This window comes from Asterias rubens, chromosome 15 (genome assembly GCF_902459465.1).
Source record: "Asterias rubens chromosome 15, eAstRub1.3, whole genome shotgun sequence".
Classification (NCBI taxonomy): domain Eukaryota; kingdom Metazoa; phylum Echinodermata; class Asteroidea; order Forcipulatida; family Asteriidae; genus Asterias; species Asterias rubens.
Window position 1 is genome coordinate 392,721 of NC_047076.1, and position 21,019 is coordinate 413,739.

Below are 21,019 nucleotides of genomic sequence, written 5' to 3' on the forward strand. Positions count from 1 at the left end.
CCGAGGTATAACAAGACTGTATGCTTCATTTTTAAAAAGGCAAGGGCACCAAGGCGTTTTCTACTTGGCAAAGGGCACCCTACATGTATGAGGAAGTTGTAAATTTCTTCGGGAGCATTTTAAGAGCACCAAGGTATTGATGAGGGGGCATGGAGGCAATCGCCTTCATTGCCACAGTGAAGTATTAGGTCTGATGTACAATGCATCAATCATGTATCAATGTGACAGTTCACAATGATAGGTTTAAAAGGGGTATTTATTGATGTTAAAGTGTCAAAACATTTCATTTCATTCTTTTTTTATGCATCTCTTTGTAGTATGGCATAGCGCTATCAGTGTGTCTCTGAACATATTCACATAAGTCTGCTGACCATTCGGCTTCAGATCTAGGCATTTGACTTTTGACATTTGGCTTCAAAAAACAAGTGCTGTTTCGAAAATTCTCAAAGCTTAGATCATGTTTAATGATATCATACAGTGGTTGACTGATTGACCAGTCCTTAACAACGTCAACTCCAGCATCCCAGTTGAGTAACTCATCACTGTATGGAATCCCTAATGTCTTACAGAAACCAGACAGTATGGTTGCTGGATCATTTACAAGATCATCTGCATCTAAGATAACTGGGTCTGGGTCTAAACCTTTCTCTTTTACATAGGAATATAAATCATACATTGCTTTAAAAACCTCCTCATGTGGAAAGAACGTAGTGTCATCTATCGGTCGCGCACTATACCTATCAGAGAAATTGTCTTTGAATGTTATCGATTGTTGCATCCATGAATGAAGAACTTTAGTTGGATTCCTAATGAGGAAAGCATGGCGACATCCAGAGTCTGGAAGATATTCAAACTTCCCTTCAGCACTGTAACATATCTCTTTAAAGATAACCACCTTCTTGTCAGGGTATCCTGTCTCCATGTGGTGTTTTAGCCATTTATAGGTACAGATTGAACTGTCGAAACCACACCCGGGATCCTTCAGAATTTCTTCCTGGGTCTTATCTGTGATCAAACCTGGTAGAGGTGTTAGTCGCTCGTTAATGTTGGCAGGCGCAACCCTGTCAGGACCAAAGTACTGCGCAGTAGAGAACATCTCAAACACCATCTTAGATTCTGAAACTTTGTCCATACACTTCAAGAAAGCGGATGAGACGGTTCGAGGACACGCCCAGAGAATGACTTTGGTTCGATCGGCCATCTGTCTTGTTTTGTTACGAGGTTCTGGAATGAGAAAATAAAGAAACCAATATCATAAGGAAATTAATTAACCTTTTAACGCATACATTGTCATTAATTGCTATGTTGTGTTCACAGAGGGAAAATTCATTCAAAAGATAAGCCCCCCCCCCCCCACAAAAAAGAAAAAAGGAAAAAAAAAACATACCAAAACTATTCTGTTTTTGAAGCAGCAATATGGAAAGAGTCTAGCAAGATGCAAAGTGCAGTTAAAGGAACATTACAAAATTGTTTTTTTGCTAACAAAATAGTTGCTGGCAATGTAAGCACCATAAACTGACAAACCTAGGTCACATTAAAAAATAGTGACATTGATGCAAAAACAAAAATGAATAAAACGCTCACTGAGCATTAAACTCCAAACAGGAAATTAGTTTGATTTATTTCTCATCAAAGATTCTGTCAGTCACTATAGAGGGGTACAAAGATTTATTGATAATTTAGAAAACTGCTTAACTGTCTAAAATAGTAATCAAAAACACTGGAATTTAAGCATTAGCCACGGAAATACCTCACAAAAATCACAGACGCCCTAAAAAAAACACAGGAGAGTTTATGAAGACTTACATGTATAAATGTCCACTCAAAATGTTTACCTTCTTGTGAAATCCAAACAAGTTGACTGGTGTGACAGGTGCAATAGAGGTGGGATACAGGTGCAATAGAGGTGTGATTCAAGTTGACTGGTGCAGGTTTACTGATGAGAGAGAAAACTACTGACATGAACTGACCAGCTTGCAATACTCAGAATGATTCTTCAAAATCCAAAACAGTTCCTTTTAAAAGGACTCCTCCTACACAAAAACAAACACAAAGTCACAAGATCGAACTATGCCCTCCTTAAATACGTCAAACCAAATTCAGAAATGGTGGTCTGATGTTATGTATTTATTCTATAGTTTATATCAAAGGTCTTCAAACTTTTAGTTAACTCAGTCTAAATATAGAACCTCACACCACCATTTCTTGATTTCATTTGACTTGATGAATTAGGTCACATTGGCAGGTTTAAAAATTTAATTTTTTTTGGTAATTATTTGTATAAATGCTTATCATTTGCCTAACGTGAAAAAAATCAGGTATTGTTTCAACTTTGAGTGCATGTTTTTAGCTTGTGCCAAGCGTCACTATCTTGTGTAGGCACTGCATGGGATTCATCGCGCCTCGATTGACGTCACGAACAGCGCCCTCTTGGGTCGGGCTTATTTTCAAATTTGTAAATAACATGGAAACTAATTTTTTTAAACCTTAGTTAATTGTTTATTCATATTCCACTCATCAAAACACATAGTTTAGTGACAAAAGCTTTATTTTGACAAAATACCACTTCCAGATGACTTTAATGGTCTACAATTTAACTCCAGCAGAGGCGTATCTGTTGACTCAATTGAGCAAGAATATTTTCAGGATATTTTGGAAGATAAATTACCATGATATGGTAGAAACTGTTTTTTAAAAATTAACACTTTTAATACAAAACACATAAATTAAACTTTGGGTTAGAAACCTACATGTACTGCTGCAGGTTTTTATAGTATAAGGCATTTTGAGAAACATTTCACCTTTCCGTGAAGAAATTTGTTTAATTTAATGGAAACAAAATATAAGGTTTTTTGCCCGAAAATTTGAATCTAAGAAGTGTTACCCGGTAAGGTTTTGCAGGTTGTGTATTCCTATGAGGAACTATTCTTACTAAGATGGATATATTCACTGAGTGGAGCATAGTAAGAATAGTTCCTCATAGATTCACTCCTGATTATGGGAGGATATCTCAATAATGCAACCACCTTTTTAAATGAAGTTTTTACATGTTAGTTCTCAAGAATCTTCTACTCATGTATTGAAATCTGAAATCTGCTTACCAAAGGTTTTTATTGATAACCAAAGGTATGCATTCCCTTACTGCATTCCTTTAAATGTACAAGCTTTGAGTATAATTCCTCTATTTTATTGAAAATCTTTCAGAGAAGATAATTATTATTTAACCCCCTCCTCTCTTTTTAAACACTTGCAGTTAACATATAAGTTGTAGCACGAGTTATTGTTTTTTTTATAAACTACATATATCAATTTTTTCTCCCCTTCTGCAGGAAAATCATGGCTTTGAAAAGTTGAAAGTTCGAGACAATGGGACTGGAATTAAAGCAGAAGATGCTGTGTACATGGCACAGAGACACTACACCTCTAAGATATCCCAGCATGGGGATCTAGAATCATTAGAAACGTATGGTTTCCGTGGTGAGGCTTTGGGCTCACTATGTGCAATGTCAGATGTTACCATAGTAACAAAGACATCTGCAGATGACTTTAGTCATATGTATGTACTGGATCATGAAGGATATATTATATCATCGAAACCATCTCATCTTGGAAATGGTAAATATCACATTCAGTTGTCAAAGTATCAAAGTCACATTACAATTGTTATAGTTGAGGTAAGAGAGAGAGAGAGCGAGAGATGTAAATCAACAAATCAACAAATTCTAAAAGCTAATGCACCTCAAAATTGTCATCTTTTTACAGGATTTTACTTTTTTTAGTGACTAGCTAGCACGACCTTGGGTCCATTTCACAAAGAGTTAGGACCTAGGAGATATTAAAAACTAAGTTAGGATGAGTAACTCGACCAAACTCAAGATAAAACTAGTCTTAACTCTTTGTGAAATCCAGCCGAGTTGCTTGTCATGTCACTAGTCCACCAGTTATTAGACTAAATTTAACCAATGATGTTGTTATCCTGACCAATTCTGTACATTTAAACAGTTTTATCTTTTTGATTTTTTTCAACAAATGATCATCAGGAACTACAGTAACTGCTACCCAAATATTCAAAAGTGTACCGGTGCGTAAGCAGTATTACTCAAGCATCAAGAGACGTAGGGATGAACTCAAGAAAGTGGAGGAATTATTGAGGAGTTTTGGAGCAATCTGTCCCAATGTACGCCTTTCCCTCTACCATAACAAAAGCAATATCTGGCAGAAGAATAAAGTAGCCAATCATAAGGTGGCTTTAATAAACATGTGGGGTTCAAGTGTGATGTCACAGATGCAACATGTTCAGCGATTGGTTGATGAGGATGGAAATGGTCAAGTAAGTCTTATTTTTTCTAGATGCACTGTATGAGACATATAAAATGTCTCGACCACTTTTTATCCTATTCATGTGTGTTATGTTGTCATTTAGCCTCTTCCAGCGGCTAGGGTCAAAACGTCAGGCCATTAGCAATTTTGTGCATATACCGTTGGTCATTTTAGTTTGTAAGCAGTTTGCAACAGCTAATTCCATTTTCTAATTTTGTGTCCTTGTTAGAATTATTGAAAGTAAACCATAATATTAGGGAAGACTGGGGATTAAAACTAAAATAGAATTAAAGATTTATCCTTAAGTAAGAACCACAGTCACTACCACAAACTTTCAAGTCAAAGAGACTACAACCAAAGAAAATGAATAATATATTTGAAAAAGTTATTGAGAGTTTATTCTTGCCCAAGAGTCATCTAATCGGGCATTATATTCTTTCTACTTTTAAGTTGGAAATCAGATTTAAAAGTCTGATTTTCAATTTTTCAGAAAACTAAATTTGTTTTATTAAACAGCCTGAAAAGTCTTCATGGTCTATAATAGCCACATGTAGGACTACTCAAACTTGTCCTACTTTTTCCCAAGAGCCAAATGTCACCCTGTGTAATATTTTGTAGATGAAGGAAGTTTCTAAATAAAAATTGTCTATGTTGTTGTCTTTTTATAGATCCAAGTTGAAGGCTTCTTACCTCGTCCATTAGTCAACAGCCAATCAGTGACAAGAGCAATGCCAGACAGGTGTTGGATTGCCATTAATAATCGACCAATCACCTTCAAGGAAATTGAAAAGGTAACCATGGTTTATTCTTATGACTTTATGTACATTTGTGATTTAGACAAGATTTCTTCTAGATGTTGTAAAAACAGCTTTTAAGTGCCTAACCACTATGATTAAATCAGAAATGTCGTCTAATGGTATGTTCCTACTTCCTATTTTCACACATTCTAAGACAGTCAGATTTATGTTTTGGCATTGTTCTGGATAAATGTCTCAATGGAAAATTATTTTCATTTTACTCAGTCAGTTACTGTTTAGTTTTATTACATGATGTTCTACTAAGACGCCTTCCTGAACTCATACCTATCTTACCTCTTATTGTTTTCTCATTCTAAGATGGTGAAGCTAGCATACTGCCAAGCAATAAAGCAAGAAACTTCATCCATACGCTACCTGACAATGTTTCTCAGCATTACCGTTCCTTCACACTGTGTGGATGTGAACCTGGAACCCAATAAAACCAAAGTGATGCTCCAGAATAAGGTACAGAATGCCAGTTGTGAATTTTTATAGTCAATCTACATATTCAATTTTTTCTAACATCACTACTTCATGTATTTATTTTCTGAAATGTTTAGAGCTTTTTGATTTATCATTTTTCTTTGAAAATATCGTTACCACAATGAAACCCTGAAACAAAGGTTCTTATATTTAGTCTTGTGATTTGATGTTTTCTGAAAAAAAATCAGTAGCACTCACTGAGATTTGCTGAACCTCGGCTTTAAGCCTAAAATTTGGCATCTCGGAATATGATGATGACCTTTGGTGGCAGCCTGTCCATTTTTGTATGCCACATTTGTACACTAATAGGACAAAGGTTTGAAACCTGGGGTTACACAATAACACCTGGAAAGGGAGTTTACAGAGCATGTTATCCAGAACCTGTTGTGACTCTTTGAACAGGTGAAATTAACGCTACACGTTGAAAGCAAAAACAAAGAATATCACAGTAGAAGAAAAAAGTATCTGCTGTAATTCTGTCAAAAAAATGAATCTTAAGATGTCATTTGGCGGAAGTGGTTTCAAAAGCTGAATCATTGAACTCGTAGGATCCACAACGTATGTCAACTCAACTGAAAAAGGAAATAAAAAGTGACTTTAATTTTTTATAAGGCAATTTTTTTTTTTTTCAAAAGTCGACTAAAAGTGTTAAATGTCTTCCCATATTTTTCAGGAGGATGTATTTTCAGTTCTATCAGGGTTACTTGAAGAAGTTTATCCCAGTAATCACCTTCCAGCAGTTGGGACTACATCACTTCAACAAGAGGACAATATTGTATGCAACACCAAAACAACAACCCATCATCCAATGTTATTAGAGGACAATATTGTATGCAACACCAAAACAACAACCCATCATCCAATGTTATTGGAGGACAATATTGTATGCAACACCAAAACAACAACCCATCATCCAATGTTATCGACGGACAACATTGTATGCAACACTAAAACAAAAAATTCGCATGAAATGTTACTGGAAGACAATACCAAAACAACAACCCATCATCCAATGTTATTGGAGGACACTATTATTCCCAATCTCCATGATGACACAGTTACTGAGGAAAACCATTCTGACAATAAGGAAGATGTACATGAAGATGGTATAAGAACACCAGAGATACGGATTGAGTCACTGATGGAGTCATCACCTATTCAAGACTCTATCATCGAATCGTGTGAAGATGTTCCTAATGAAACTCAAGATGATTTGGGAAGTTCAGCTGGTTCGGGCAAAGATGAAGCGTTTCAACTCAATTTTAGTATATTTGATGAGGATTTTGAACTTGATGACAACATTGACAGTGTTCTTGTGAATAGACCACAGGAACATGAGAATTGTTCAATTGAGTCCAATACCTCAGAGATAGCATCAGTTGAAGGCAGCCGTGGGTCAATCTCATTGGATTGTATGGATGATAACCCATCAGTGAACAAATCATTGAGTCTTACTGACTGGAGTAAAGGAAGAGGACTAACAAACAAAGATGGCAAAGTAATACAACCTGCAACCTTACTTATCCCTACAACAGCAAACAGAGAGAAACTTGTGACCAATCACAATGCACCCAATCAACTATCAGCCAATCAGGATGTTGGAAAATCAGCTTCATCCTTTCAGACTACATTAGTCTGTGAACCACGTTTACAACCCCAAAGCAACAGCGGGGATAGAGTCAGGTTACCTGACAGCATCTCTCCTGGAGGCCAAAGTATGACATCATATTCCCCTTCAGCCAATCAGAAGAGAAGCCCTGGCAAACGGAGACTCTCATTGGAGAAGAAAGTTGGCAAAGGAATCTTATTTGATCTGATTGGCCAATCAACTATCAGAAGACCTCTCAGTCCATTTGCGTTTTTCTCCAAAGAAATGAGACCACAAGGTTAGTTAATTGTTCATTGAATTGATTTTGTGGAGATATTTGTGTAATTTCTTTGTACTTAATATTGTGATTCTTTCTTTTAAATTTCACAGAACCATGGCTATCGTTTAATTTTTAGTTTGAGACAAAAGTCAAACCAACCAGTATAAATACCCGCAATAAACTAGCTTTGAAAACTTTGCTCCTTGAATAACTTTAAACCAACTCAGTTACAAGAGATTGTTGCAACTTGTGGCACAAAAATGTCTCACACTTCAAATAAACAGAAAGCAAAATTTAACAACTTAAATTATTTTGTATCTTCAGTTAACTTATTACCATAATTTTCTGCGTATAAGGCATGTCTTATCTGCTTTCAAGAGTCTTTCTTAAATGTCTTTCCAGGGTCCAAAAAGTCACTGCATCCTATTCTCAGATGCACCTTGTCTGATAAGGATCGATTCCATTGTGATGATCATTGTCGGAAACCTTACATTTATACCGTTAAAAACTACCTTTATTTCGTCCAGGGTAATTCGACTTGTTTCATTTTTTCTTAAAATAAAACTTTCACCATTCACAAAGTGCAGTTTTAACAATCTTTGAGGCAACATACTGATGAACAAAGTCACTGGAAAGGCTAAATCAGTATATCTGAAGTCACCTTCACAATGTAATTGTGTTTAGAGGTGAACAGTGGTTTCTGCCGATATAACAAGTTTACATTTTCAAGTTTTACTTATTTTGATTCTGAACAGTGGTAAAGAAGAACCCCAAAGCTAACTTCAGTGAAATCACGAAGACTGTGGAAGATAAATGGGAGGAGTTGGATGAAGAGATGAGAGAGAAATATGAAGAAATGGGACGGAAAGACGAAGACAGGTAATTCCCATCACCCAATCGACCAAACTCTGTCAATATCCAGCAGCAGTTTAACTGAATTTTAGTTTACTTCCTTCTGAATAAAGCCCAGCTCATACTTCCTGTAAATGCGAATGCAAAGCAAATTTGACAAGAATTTGACGTCACACCTCTCACATTGCTCAACTGCTGCGAGTTATTCGTTGCAAATTTGTGATGTAAACATTCGCTTCGCATTTGCATTTGCAGGTGAGGAAGTATGAGCCGGGTTTTACCCTACTTTCACAGGGGACGTAAAGCTGTTGGTTCCAAGTGTTGTGAAATGCTTGTAAAAGAAACCTTTGCACTCGAAACCTACAACTAATCAAAACAATCAACCACAAAACAATCCAAGATTGTGATTTGATGTCTTAATTCTACGCAGGTATCAAAATCAGTTGAAGACAGCTCAGAAGAAACTCACTGCTGATTCTGAAAGAACACAAGATGACATGCCAACAAGAAAGAAGAAAAAGACATCACTGGTAGTTCTTGACTCTCCATCTTGATTTTGCTTAATAAATTTGTGGGTATTCTGTGATGATAACCAGTAGAATTTCCCTTCAATTAGTGTTAATTTTTTTTCCACCATTTTTGTCTCAGCCAGATTTTTTCAAAATTCTCCAGATGTTAAAAAATTAATTCTTAAAACGTTGTCAGCATATTTTGTAATTGCTGCATTTTGTTTTATTGTAGCCATCTAATCAGGGATTAATTGACAAGATGCTGTTGTCACAGCAACAGAGGATTTTAGCCAATCAGCAAACAGCTTCTGAAACGTCTGACATACCGACCATAGATGTATTATTCAGTTTGATTGGTCTGGAAAGACTGATAGAGACTCAGAAAGAAGCAAGGTATGTGGAAATATAAAATTATTCAATTAACTTGAGAGTAGTTTTGTGATTTTCATTTTTCCTAAAGTGATAAAAAAAAAAAACATTGTCCAAAATGAAGATTCAATGTAACTGATAACCTTGTTATTTTCATAATACCGGCTGTATACTCCCCAGGTAGCTGAGATGGTTTAGGGATTGAAATATATGGCCCAGTAACTAAGGGTAATAATGGCAGATGCGCTTTGATATGCCCTTCGGGCTGTGATAAAGTGCTATAAAAAAATCGCTGATTAGGCCTATTAACATAGTTCTCCCTCCCTATTTCCTAGATTTTTCAGAAAAAATAGCATAAACACCCCCACAATCTGATGAGCAAATGTAAATTTCCCTTTTCTTATTCTCATGCTCATTTCTTTAGAGCCCCGGATGAAGGATTTCACCTTATTGGTCCAATTGAATCACATGGTGTTTGGCTTGGTTGCCAAGGCAATGAGCTGAGAGTGTTCAATCAATACAGGTGATATTGCTGTCTTCAATTCATTCAGCAGAATAATAAGGGAATAACAGTGCGAGAACCCGGTCTTCACTGCATGGTAATGACCGGGTTGGTGGCTGGCGCTGTTAAGCGAGGTCCGTTAACAGCGCCAGCCACCAACCAAGGTCATTACCATGCAGTGAAGACCGGGTACGAACACTGTTACTCCCATTAATAAAAACCTTTTTTGGCGAATTAAACGGCTACAATTGTCCACATTTTGTGACTTTTCTCTCGGCGGTACTTCTAGACATGTTCATGGGCCATATTTGAGCTTTTGATGGTTCCCATCTCTTTCGTGCGTTAATCACATTACTGATCTTTGAGACCAGTGACTCTTTGAAATAATGATCTGTTCAGGGCCTTCACTGGGGTCAAAGGAGGCAAATAATTGGACGATAGCTGTTCCTTGTGCATTAAAACGTGCGCATGAGCTCGGCGTCAGTTTATACGCGCGCACATATTACACGCGCGCACTCAAAACGTGACCGGGTTTTGACCAATCAGAGACTTGAAACTGTCCAAGGTATTTATTAATATTACTTATTTGATCTTGACTTAGGGCCCAGCTGTCATTTTTGAAAGTTTTATTTAATTTTGTATGTGTTACGCATCCAACAGCACAATTAACACCAATAACAAACTGTATGAATGGGAAACAAGAAGAAAAGTTCAGTTTCAGATGTGGGAGGGAAACCTCTTAATAATGGGGAAAACCCACACAATAAAGTGGGGACTGAAAACCCAATCTATATATGCAAGGTTCTGGTCTGGGGTGGGATTTGAACCAGGGTCCACAGATTTGAGCAGGGAAAGAAACCATAGAGCCAACCTGATTCCCTGTCTTTGCAACTGTTATTTACTTTTACCCTATTTAGGGTTCAGGTTCAAATTTTAGTTTATAAATGTATTTCTGCTGAGGTATCGTTTTTGCATTTCACTTTCTTGCGAAATTGTTCAACCAGCTCACCTTTCTTGCTAGTGTTCCAAGAAATTATTTTTTTTAATTGTTTATGAAATTATCAAAAAATTATATTTTCCTTATCTTTTTCATTCAGAGTGGAGGAGACCCTTCTATTTTACAGGCTGATGGCCAAACATGAGTTACCACGGCAACCAGAAGATATACCTATCATGCTTTCACCCGAGTACGTTTATTCTATAACTTGAGAAAATAGAAATTAGCTGTTGCGAAATGCTTACCAACCATAGGGAGCTTTGGTATAAATGCAAAAACTAGTTCATGGCCTGACGCTTTGAACCTAGTCTTTCTCAAAGACTGAAAAACATTTTTTATTTAACTGCACTGAAACAGAGTAAGAATGAAGCTTCTTTCCTGAATGGTACTGTTATCTTTTGTATCATTGTATGAATGTTTCTTATGTACAGTTACTTTGACAGAAATGCTATATTATAAGAAGTCTCTCAAATTCCTAAAAATCTACTTCATGGTAATAGAGAAGTTTCCCGAATTCCCCCAAAATCAACTCCGCGGTAGTAGAGTATGATACAGCAAGACAAGTTTTCATAAGAACCAAATCTATCCAGCAAGTAGAGACAAACATGGTGTTACCACAAACCAAATATACAACAATACTATTAAATAACCCAATACACTTGACCTTATCATCACAATAATCATGATTTTCCCATTCGGCGTTTTAAAAGTTGACTTCTACAATGACAGGTATATTCTTCCTAATCTAAAAAATCAATGAAACTTTGATTAAATGGCCTGAGAAGTTTGTGACAGCCTGAACCACATATAGGTCAGTGGCATTCTACTCTATAATAAAATTGTTCTACTTGATTTCATAAGGTCACCTATTAGGACTGAATCTTGTGCTTGGCAGTAGTAGTTGAACGTAATGTTTGTAGAAGGGGTCAACAAGTGTAGATACCACCCTGGATAAACTTTATGGTGTGGGGAGAAATTTCAAGTGACTGGTTTCTGTAACCTCAACACTTTTCTGTGACTAATAGATGGACGTCATTAAAACCATTTTTGATGTAAAACAATGGGAAAATGCATGCAAGTATGGGCTACGCAAGACTCTCGGCCAATGAGAGACTTACACATGTACACATAGAATCAAAGATGACGCCAATGAAAGGGGTCTAAGCGTCATAACATCTATGTAACCATTTTTATTAATATCTAGGCACTGTCTAACTACTTTTCAATTTTTGTGTAACCAATTTTGACGTTTCCATTCTGTTATTGTGTTATTTTATAAATTGTTTATATTTTGTATTTCCTGTCTTTTTTCCTGTGGAATTCGACCCTTGATGTGATTAAAGAATAAGCCATTAATTAACAAAGTGAAAAGATGTTATTGTATTGGTTTTGCTTTTCAGGCTGCTTGGTGGTGATAACAACTGGAATATGTTTCTTTCAAGTAGTCTATCGAGTCACTCCAGGCCGCCAGATCCTGCTATTTATTACACTGATGATCGACTGATGGCCAATGGTTTCCAGATTAAACAGACGATTGGTAAGACACCTTAAAGGAACATTACAGAATTGGTTTATACTAGCAAAACAGCTGCTGGCAGTGTAAGCACTTTATATAATCCACCATATACATCAACTGATAAACCTGCAGAAGTTTGAGATCGTTCGACCATCTGGGTTTATGAGAAAATAGTGAAAAAACAATTACACATTTTGCATGACATCGATGCAAAAAAAAACGTTCATTGAGCGATAAACTCCAACCAGGAAATTAGTTTAATTAATTCTTATCAAACATGACATTTCAAACATTACTTTTTCAAGAGATGTTTTCTACTATCATCATCATTACACCATGTAAGTTTTATGTAAATCTGTGATCTTCATGATTTTTTTGTACATATTCTGTAACGTTCCTTTACTTTTAAAGGGACTGAGTCTGTTTGATAAAAGCAACCCACTGTTTTTTTGAGATATTGCAAAAAATCTCTAAGAATAATCCAGAATTGGAATACTCCAGAATTGGAATACACAATCTGAGAAACGTTTCTCTCGGATTCAAATTTTTGGGGAATCAAATCGGTATCTTTTTCCATAACTGCATTAATTTCAAGTGAAAAGTTTCTCAAAATGCATTATGCTATCCAAAGCTAAGTTTTTATAGCCAATCATTTTCAGCGTCATTACCAAAAGTATCAGATCCTTTAAAGGCTCTGTACACGTTTGGTAATTGCCCAAGACCAGTGTTCTCACTTGGTGTATCCCATCAGGCATAAAATAACAAACCTGTGAAAATTTTTGCTCAATTGGTCATCGAAGTTGCGAGAAAATGATGAAAGAAAAAACACCCTTGTTGGACAAATTTGTGTGCTTTCTGATAGGAATAAAAGACTTCTAGCATGAAGTCTGACATTTTAGTGAGAAATTACCGTGAGGGAGCCGATTCTCACAATGTTTTATACTATTAACAGCTCTCCAATGCTCGTTACCAAGTCAGTTTTTAAGTTAATATTTGTTTTGAGTAGTTACCAAACGTGTACCTTCCCTTTAAGACACATCCACCTTGTCAGTGATAAAGTAATAAGTATTTACATCGTAATCAGAACACTAGCAGTGCCCTATATAAATTTGGGTAATTAGCATTTTCAATTTATTAATTTTTCGATGTGTAAATTGCAACTGTGTTATATAAGTTGCAAAAATTGTTTTGTAGCAGCAATAACAGCAGTTAATACATACAAGTTCAAAAGAAGTTGAAATAAAATTTAAAACGAAATCCAACATTCCAAACTTTATTTGTTTGATGATAACAACTGATGTTTGGAGCAAAGGGTGTGAATAAACACTTAAAGGCAGTGGACATTATTGGTAATTACTCAAAATAATTAATAGCATAAAACCTTACTTGGTAATGAGTAATGGGGAGAGGTTGGTAGTATAAAACATTGTGAGAAACGGCTCTCTCTGAAGTGTCATAGTTTTTCGAGAAAGAAGTAATTTTCCACGAATTTCATTTTGAGACCTCAGATTTAGAATTTGAGGTATCTAAATCAACCATCTAAACGCACACAACTTCTTGTGACAAGGGTGTTTTTTCTTTCATTATTATCTTGCAACTTCGACGACTAATTGAGCTCAAATTTTCATGGTTAGTTATTTTATGCAAATGTTGAGATACACCAAGTGAGAAGACTAGTCTTTGACAATTACCAATAGTGTCCACTGTCTTTAAAAGTCTCTCGTCTGATTTTATAGATTCAGATACAAAGGAGATCAAACTTCAAGTAGTTGCCATGACAAAGCTGATAAACTATTATGGGATAGATGATCTTAAGGAGATACTAGAGTTAATCAAAGTTGAACCACGTCTAGAGCTGGGTCAATGTCGACCACTTAAAGTCACTAACTACCTCAAGGTCAGTGTGTATCTTTACCAAACTCAGATTTAGATTAGATTTATCTCCTAAAATAAATATATGAATAATAATGCATGGTTCTTATATCGTGCTTAATCACACCCTTAGGGGCGTATCAAAGCGCTTGTTACTTTGTCTAGCAAGGTATGTAAAAACCATGTTTTTCAAGCATGAAACGTTTTCCTTTATAGTACCCTGTACATGTTATGGTTAACAAGGTGATGGGGCGCCAATCAGACCAGGAACACTTGGACGAACCACTTATTTGCAATCTTTTAGTCTGCTTTTATCTTTTCTTGAAGCTTCCAGTGTCATTAATAATCTAAATAACTTGTCTTATCTAGCGCAATATACATTAAAGCCATTGGACACTTTCGGGAAACAATAATGTCCAAGGCCCACACTTCGTGTATCACAACTTCTTAATAAAATAAAAATTCTGTAAAAATTAAGGCTCAATCGGTCATCGCAGTTGGGAGAAAATAACGAGAAAACCTACCCTTGTTTCCGCACACTTAAAATAAATCCATAGTTTTCGATATCGAGAACTTATATTGTTTTTATGTTTTCTCAAAAAGTAAAGCATTTCATGGAATACTATTTCAAGAGAAGTCTTTCACCATTACCTTCTGTAAACCCTGTGAGTTATTTGTAAATCTGTGAACTTAAACAAAACAATTCTGTACTGAAAGTGTCCAATACGCTTTACATTAGTGCCCTGGTCATTGCTAAAATCTTTCTCTGCTCCCTGGCTGTCTTTGTGTTCTGAAACTTTTTCAAACACAATATCAATTTTTTTATTATTATATTTTTATATTTATTTTCGTTTACTTTTCTGTTGCAGGGAGAAGCAGTTCGCATGGCACGTAGTCTACCATCCAACATGTCTGCTCAAGATATAAAAAACATCCTGAAACGAATGAAACAATTACCAGATCATTGTCAGACATGTCTACACAATCTGCCCTTTGAACACCTCTTGTGTTTACTTCCATAATCTCAGGTTTAATCTTCTAAAGCCTTTGTCTAGAGGCACAATGTGACTGTTTTCATAATCATGCTAGAGGGGTGTGGGGTGGGGGGGGGGGGCTCTGTGTGTATTTGGGGAAAGGTTACTGTTGGTTTTTTGAACGGTTTAATTTCTATATCCTAATGTAATGTAGATGTATAAAACTCACATTTGAAAATTTCATTTCAATTCAATTCAATTCAATTTTTATTGGTCCTGCCATGGAGGAAAATCATTTTGAATACCTGCAATACAGACAATAACAAATCACAATCATAAGTTGCATTTTCGAGATCATCGCAAAATTCCTTAAAGGGGAGGTACACGTTTAGTTATTACTCAAAATGATTATTAACTTAAAAACTGACTTGGCAACGAGTAATGGGGAGCTGTTGATAGTATAAAACATTGTGGAAAACGACTCCCTCTGAAGTATTTTAGTTCTGAAAGCACACAAATTCGTCAAACAAGGGTGTTTTTCTGTCATATTTTCTAGCAACTTTGATGACCAATTGAGCCCAAATTTTCACAGGCTTGTTATTTAATGTTTATATGATGGGATACGCCAAGTGAGAACACTGGTCTTTGACAATTACCAAACGTGTACAGTGCCTTTAAGAATAGTCCCTAATATAAACAATCCAAAAGCATAACTGCAGTAGCACATCCAAGATATGAATTTATTCCAACTTCATTAATCTTTTGTCCTAATGGAATCATTCCTAGAATATTAAGTTACCCTCATCTTCATCAAGTTATGTTTTGATCAACATTATGCGAGAAATAAAACAAAATTTAATCAAAGAAAACAAATGAAGTTGTAGCCATGATCCAAAGTTGGACACTTAAATGGATCTTTATATTGGAAAAACATGGTCAGTCTGCTAAAATGATCTTTGTTTTGCAAATAAATGGAATGCATACATTTTCTTATGCTGACTATTTTTTATAAAATATATTATCTAGACAGCTTGCTAATAAAATGACTTATTTTTGAATAATTGTATTTCTTAGCAAATCTCCAGTTATTGCTGTTTTTGTTCATTTAATTTTTGCTGTCTGTTTTGTTTCATTTTTTATTTATTTTTTATTATTTATTATTTTAGAACAAAACAGGTTTCATCAGAAAACCACCTTTAATCGGTAAAAAATAATTTGTTTCCTGTATTTTTATACCAAAAAGGCATTTTGATGTATAAAAGGCTATGACACACAGTAGTAGGTTTGGGTAAACCGAATCATAACCACCCAAACCGAACAGCAATCCCATTGTGACACCATTTTTTAGAAAGGCTAATCGCTTTGGAACTTTTAAACAATCTGAACGAAAATTTACTGCCTTTAAATTATTAGTTGTCCAGTCACAGCGAATAGTTCATTTCAGTTCAACAATGCACAAACTCTTGGGGCTTGGCAGTATCCTGTGGTTATAGGATTTGAGGCATTGCATGGAGAGGTATCGATATAGGTTTGCGCTAACGCCATGTGTGTATCTACTTTTTTTGCCAGGTAGAGTTTGTTCTTAGAGAACGGTTGTTCTGGAAAAGAAACGACTTGTACAGCATGGCATGGCACTGTTCACTCATTGTAAAACGTACGCAAAACAACACTAACCCGCCCCTACGCCAGAGGACAGAGTGGAATAGGTAAAAAGACATCAATCAGGGGCAACTTTACTAAACGCAGCCTGTCAGAGGTTAATAAGAGTCGGCGATATTCAGCCAGGTTATGTAATCATCATTCAAAATATTTGGAATTTCTACTTAAATCAGTTGTTGTTATACAAAATAGGAAAGCAGCTCCCTGAACAACAACATCGCAAACTGGAAAAGAAGATCATTGAATAGAATGGTCTATTACGCAACAAGCATTTAAAAGGTTTCCCAAAAGGTGTTCTTTCTAAAGATGTTTTTGTATAAAACAACATAATAGAGCCACACACCGCTACTCTACTGAGGTATTTGAATTCATGGTTTGTGGAGATCTTGTCGATTGTAGGGCCAGGGCCATTAAGTAAGACGGTGCATCTCTGGACCTAACAGTGACCTGACAAGAGTCGTTGTGCATTAGTTGGAGAGTGGGTCTGACCACTTTGATCATGGCGCTCGTCCGTTCCTTCGTGTTTCTCTTAGCGGTTTGTGTCTGCATCCACGCTGAATTATTAACGGAAGATGAAAAGAAGACAGTTTTGGATGTCCACAACATTTGGCGCAGGGCCGTTCAGCCTACTGCCTCCGATATGATCAAACTCGTGAGTACATTATCGCCAAACAATTCAGTTGTCCAATCTGAACGTTTTTTTCTTTTTTTTTTTCTCTTCAAATATCCTTTGCGCTGTTATGTGTTGCTAAAGAACGTCTGCAACAGCAATAAATAATGATTAATTCAAATGATTGTGTTTGTTTATTGGTTTTTATTTGACAATCTTGACAAAATTGAAAAGTAAAAAGGTAAAATGTAACAAATGCACACAAAAACGAGGGGGGGGGGGACCCTAAAAAAAAATTGAAAGGCGGAATTTTAAATTGGGAAAGAATGTGAAAAAGTAAATTACGTGGTTACCGGAGCCAAACAAGAAAACACATCATTCTCATACATTCGAAGGATTAAAGGGAGCAAGACAACTTCTTAAGAACAATTTACACGGCCCACATCAAATCACCTATAGTAATCTATAGTTCTTGTCCATTCCACCATACAGCAATGGAGCGATGTCTTGGCCAATGGAGCAAATGACTGGGTTGCTCAATGTAAAAAGGGCAATAACCGATTTCTTAATTCCGAACCATCTGCAATGAAAGAGAACTTCAAGAGGATTGGTCAGAATCATTGGTCAGAGGCTACTGACAAGCTGGACATGACAGCCATCGTGAACTCATGGGGGAATGAATTTGAATATTACTCCTACAAGATGAGAAGATGCGTCAGCAAAGATGGCGTCGCGCCTACCTGTGGTCATTACACACAAGTGAGTTTAACTGTATATCCTGGATGACAATAAGTTTGAAAGTTTTATGTGAGCTTACGGGAGTGCCCTTGTGAGGTGTTTCACAAAGGACTCCAAGGGACTTAATTGCTACTTGTTTATAAAACGAATTGATTTAAAACCCATTCACAGGTTGTCAGGGCAAAGACGGAGTTTATTGGATGCGCTAAGAATATGTGCCAAGAAGATGGTGTTTCCCGTGTAACCTGCTTCTACGGACCTGGGTTAGTTTAACAAACAGTCAGTTTTTACTCGTGGAGATACCGTTTTCAGACCAGACCACAGGTAGTGTCACTGTAGAATTTTCTTCGATCCCAACATGGAAAGTTTCAAAACGATTTCAGTCGTGATTACCAGTATTCCTTCTTGACTTTAAAAGGCAACGTAACTCATGACAAGATGTGTTAACTTTTAAACTATAATCTTCTGTGGGTGATTTTGCTGATTTTTAAAACTTATTGACAACAAGTCATAATCCCAGAATTACCAAGAGACAAACGAATAATAAATCATATAAGTGTTATCGTTTTTCCTTCATTACTTGCACCTTGACTATTTTCCAAACAGGTACGCATGAAGCTTAAATCATTATTTTACTTTCATCCAAATATTCTTGTAGAGGTAACAGCTTCTTCACAAGTCCATATAAGAAAGGAACTCCATGCAAAAAGTGCCCCAAGGGATATACGTGTGAAGACAAGCTATGTGGTAAGGGCAGGCTAATCGTCATATAATGAGCAATCAGTAAAACTATAGGCCCCCTATCTAATTACTAATTAATTTGAATGGGTTGGTATAAGGAAACTGTACCACAGGAACCATAACTAATAAGGAAAGACTACAACTAAAATAAAATTCTGGAGTGATTGGAAGTTGGTATCATCACGATAATGATAGTTGCAAAAATTTGTTATTTTCGAGGAATAATTTCTCGTACTTTTCTCTACTTTCAGTTGACCCCAATCCTTCTGAGCGTGCGCTTTCCGACGTGGAGTTTCTTGATTTTCTGTTAGAGTGAAGACGATGGACGGACAACATGCTTGGAACAATAATTGATTGATTTTGTAGCTCTTGATAGTTTCTGATAATAACACCAAAGTGACAGATTTCGTCTGTATTACGTTTACGGATTGAGTTTGAGGCAAAGTATATATCATTGGTTTTTGAAACCGTTCGATTGTTTTAAAGACAGTGGACACTATTGGTAATTGTGAAAGAGCAGTCTTCTCACTTGATGTATCTCAACATATGCATAAAATAACAAACCTGTGAAAATTTGAGCTTGATTGGTCGTCGGAGTTGCGAGATAACTATGGAATAAAAAAAACACCCTTGTCACACGAATTTGTGTGCTTTCAGATGCTTGATTTCGAGACCTCAAATTCTAAACTTGAGGTCTTGAAATCGAATTCGTGGAAAATTACTTCTTTCTCGAAAACTACGTCACTTCAGAGGGAGTTGTTTCACACAATGTTTTATACTATCAACCTCTCCCCTTTACTCGCTACCAAATGAGGTTTTATGATGATAATTATGTTGAGTAATTACCAATAGTGTCCACTGCCTTTAACCCTTTAAAATGTAGATGTAGGCAAAACAATTTGAGAAGTGTTTCCTGCAGTAATGCATCTCATATTCACATTTGATACAAAAGGCATAAAAACTGATTTCCCAATTTAACTTCGAAGTGAAATTCTCAAAATGTTTGAAACAATGTGTCGAAAGCTTCTGTGTAGTCTTAACCAAGAGTTGTTATTGCCTTTCATTTTAAAAGTAGTAAGCTTACAATATTTAGAAAACCCTCAGCATTTCTTGTAAGAGCCACTTTTTGAAATAAAAATTTTAACTAAAATTGCACTGTTGTCTGTTTCTTAATTATGTTTTTGTCTTCTTGCCAACACAACGGACATCCGGCTAATGAAATAATCTGTAGTGAAATGAAAGTTTGTCTACTGTGGTAATCACAAAACAACAATAAAACAAAAATTGCAGCCCCCCCCCGAAACAAATAAAATAAAAATGTGTGTGTGCGTGTTAGACGATGACATTAAAGGTTTGCTGTTATACAAAGTAATGATGCTTTAGTTGAACCGTGTAATCTTTATAAAATAATTCAATTTGAAAAAAATTAATTTTTACATACCTGAGTTTTTTTAAATGATTTATTTTCTTTAAAAATAATAGTCTTCAGGAACGCCCACATAAATAGGTCACTTGCTGATATATGGCTGGATTCCCTACGTGACGTCACATGCGTTACATAATATATACTCTTGAGTGAATTTGACACTAGAAGGAACACATACTTGTAATTCTTTTAGCAGACTCTGTCCCATAACAATTGTTCTCTGAAATAGCTCAAGAATTCAGTAATGAAAACGTCACGTAGGGAATCCAGCCATATGTCAGCAAATGACCTATTTATGTAGTCCTAAAGACTATTTATTTTAAAGAAAATAAATCATTTAAAAATCCACATGAATGTAAAACATTATTTGTTAGTTACCTTTTGAACGAAAACAATGCAAGTTTATGTGTTTGAGTTGTATCCCAATTTTCAATCTTGAAACTTGTTGTCAACATAGAGTGCTCCGGGGGGAAGAATTCATTTTTCAGCCCCGATTCAGACATAATAACCACCATTATTAATTCGAACAGTAGAGGGCTCTGTTTATCTTAATACAAGTTTTGTGCCGAAAAATAAAGTCAATTTTTTGGGGGGAGGCAACATTACAAGTAGCCTAGGCCGCGCCCCTCCCTAGGCCCCTATTATATTACTTTGTGCAGTCTTCATTGTGACAAAATGTACCTAAGCATTGTTACATATCAGTTTGCATTATCTGTCTAATTTATCCTTTTCTTGCTGTGCCTGAATTTCCCAACTGTTTTGTCTATTTTTTAAGGGGGGCAGTAG

The 21,019-nt window shown here is 36.0% G+C and overlaps 2 protein-coding genes across 3 annotated transcripts in view; both read left to right on the plus strand.

Moving 5' to 3' along the window:
- LOC117299888 (PMS1 protein homolog 1-like) overlaps positions 1-15,170 on the plus strand; it is a 31,973-nt gene extending 16,803 nt beyond the window's left edge. For both annotated transcript variants that reach the window (XM_033783477.1, XM_033783478.1), the window contains exons 3-15: positions 3,330-3,615; positions 4,041-4,330; positions 4,989-5,111; positions 5,436-5,582; positions 6,274-7,486; positions 8,224-8,347; positions 8,751-8,850; positions 9,062-9,222; positions 9,623-9,721; positions 10,798-10,887; positions 12,098-12,234; positions 13,950-14,110; positions 14,955-15,170. In XM_033783477.1, coding sequence (XP_033639368.1) covers positions 3,330-3,615; positions 4,041-4,330; positions 4,989-5,111; positions 5,436-5,582; positions 6,274-7,486; positions 8,224-8,347; positions 8,751-8,850; positions 9,062-9,222; positions 9,623-9,721; positions 10,798-10,887; positions 12,098-12,234; positions 13,950-14,110; positions 14,955-15,107 — 3,084 coding nt within the window. In that variant the 3' untranslated portion in view covers positions 15,108-15,170. The remainder of the gene's footprint in view (positions 1-3,329; positions 3,616-4,040; positions 4,331-4,988; positions 5,112-5,435; positions 5,583-6,273; positions 7,487-8,223; positions 8,348-8,750; positions 8,851-9,061; positions 9,223-9,622; positions 9,722-10,797; positions 10,888-12,097; positions 12,235-13,949; positions 14,111-14,954) is intronic.
- Positions 15,171-16,962: 1,792 nt separating this feature from the next.
- LOC117300301 (peptidase inhibitor 16-like) lies at positions 16,963-19,333 on the plus strand. The gene is made up of 5 exons (XM_033784038.1): positions 16,963-17,370; positions 17,821-18,087; positions 18,238-18,329; positions 18,725-18,813; positions 19,059-19,333. Exons 1-5 carry the CDS (start codon positions 17,218-17,220, stop codon positions 19,121-19,123), a joined length of 666 nt encoding a protein of 221 aa, XP_033639929.1. The 5' UTR covers positions 16,963-17,217; the 3' UTR covers positions 19,124-19,333.
- Positions 19,334-21,019: the final 1,686 nt, after the last annotated feature.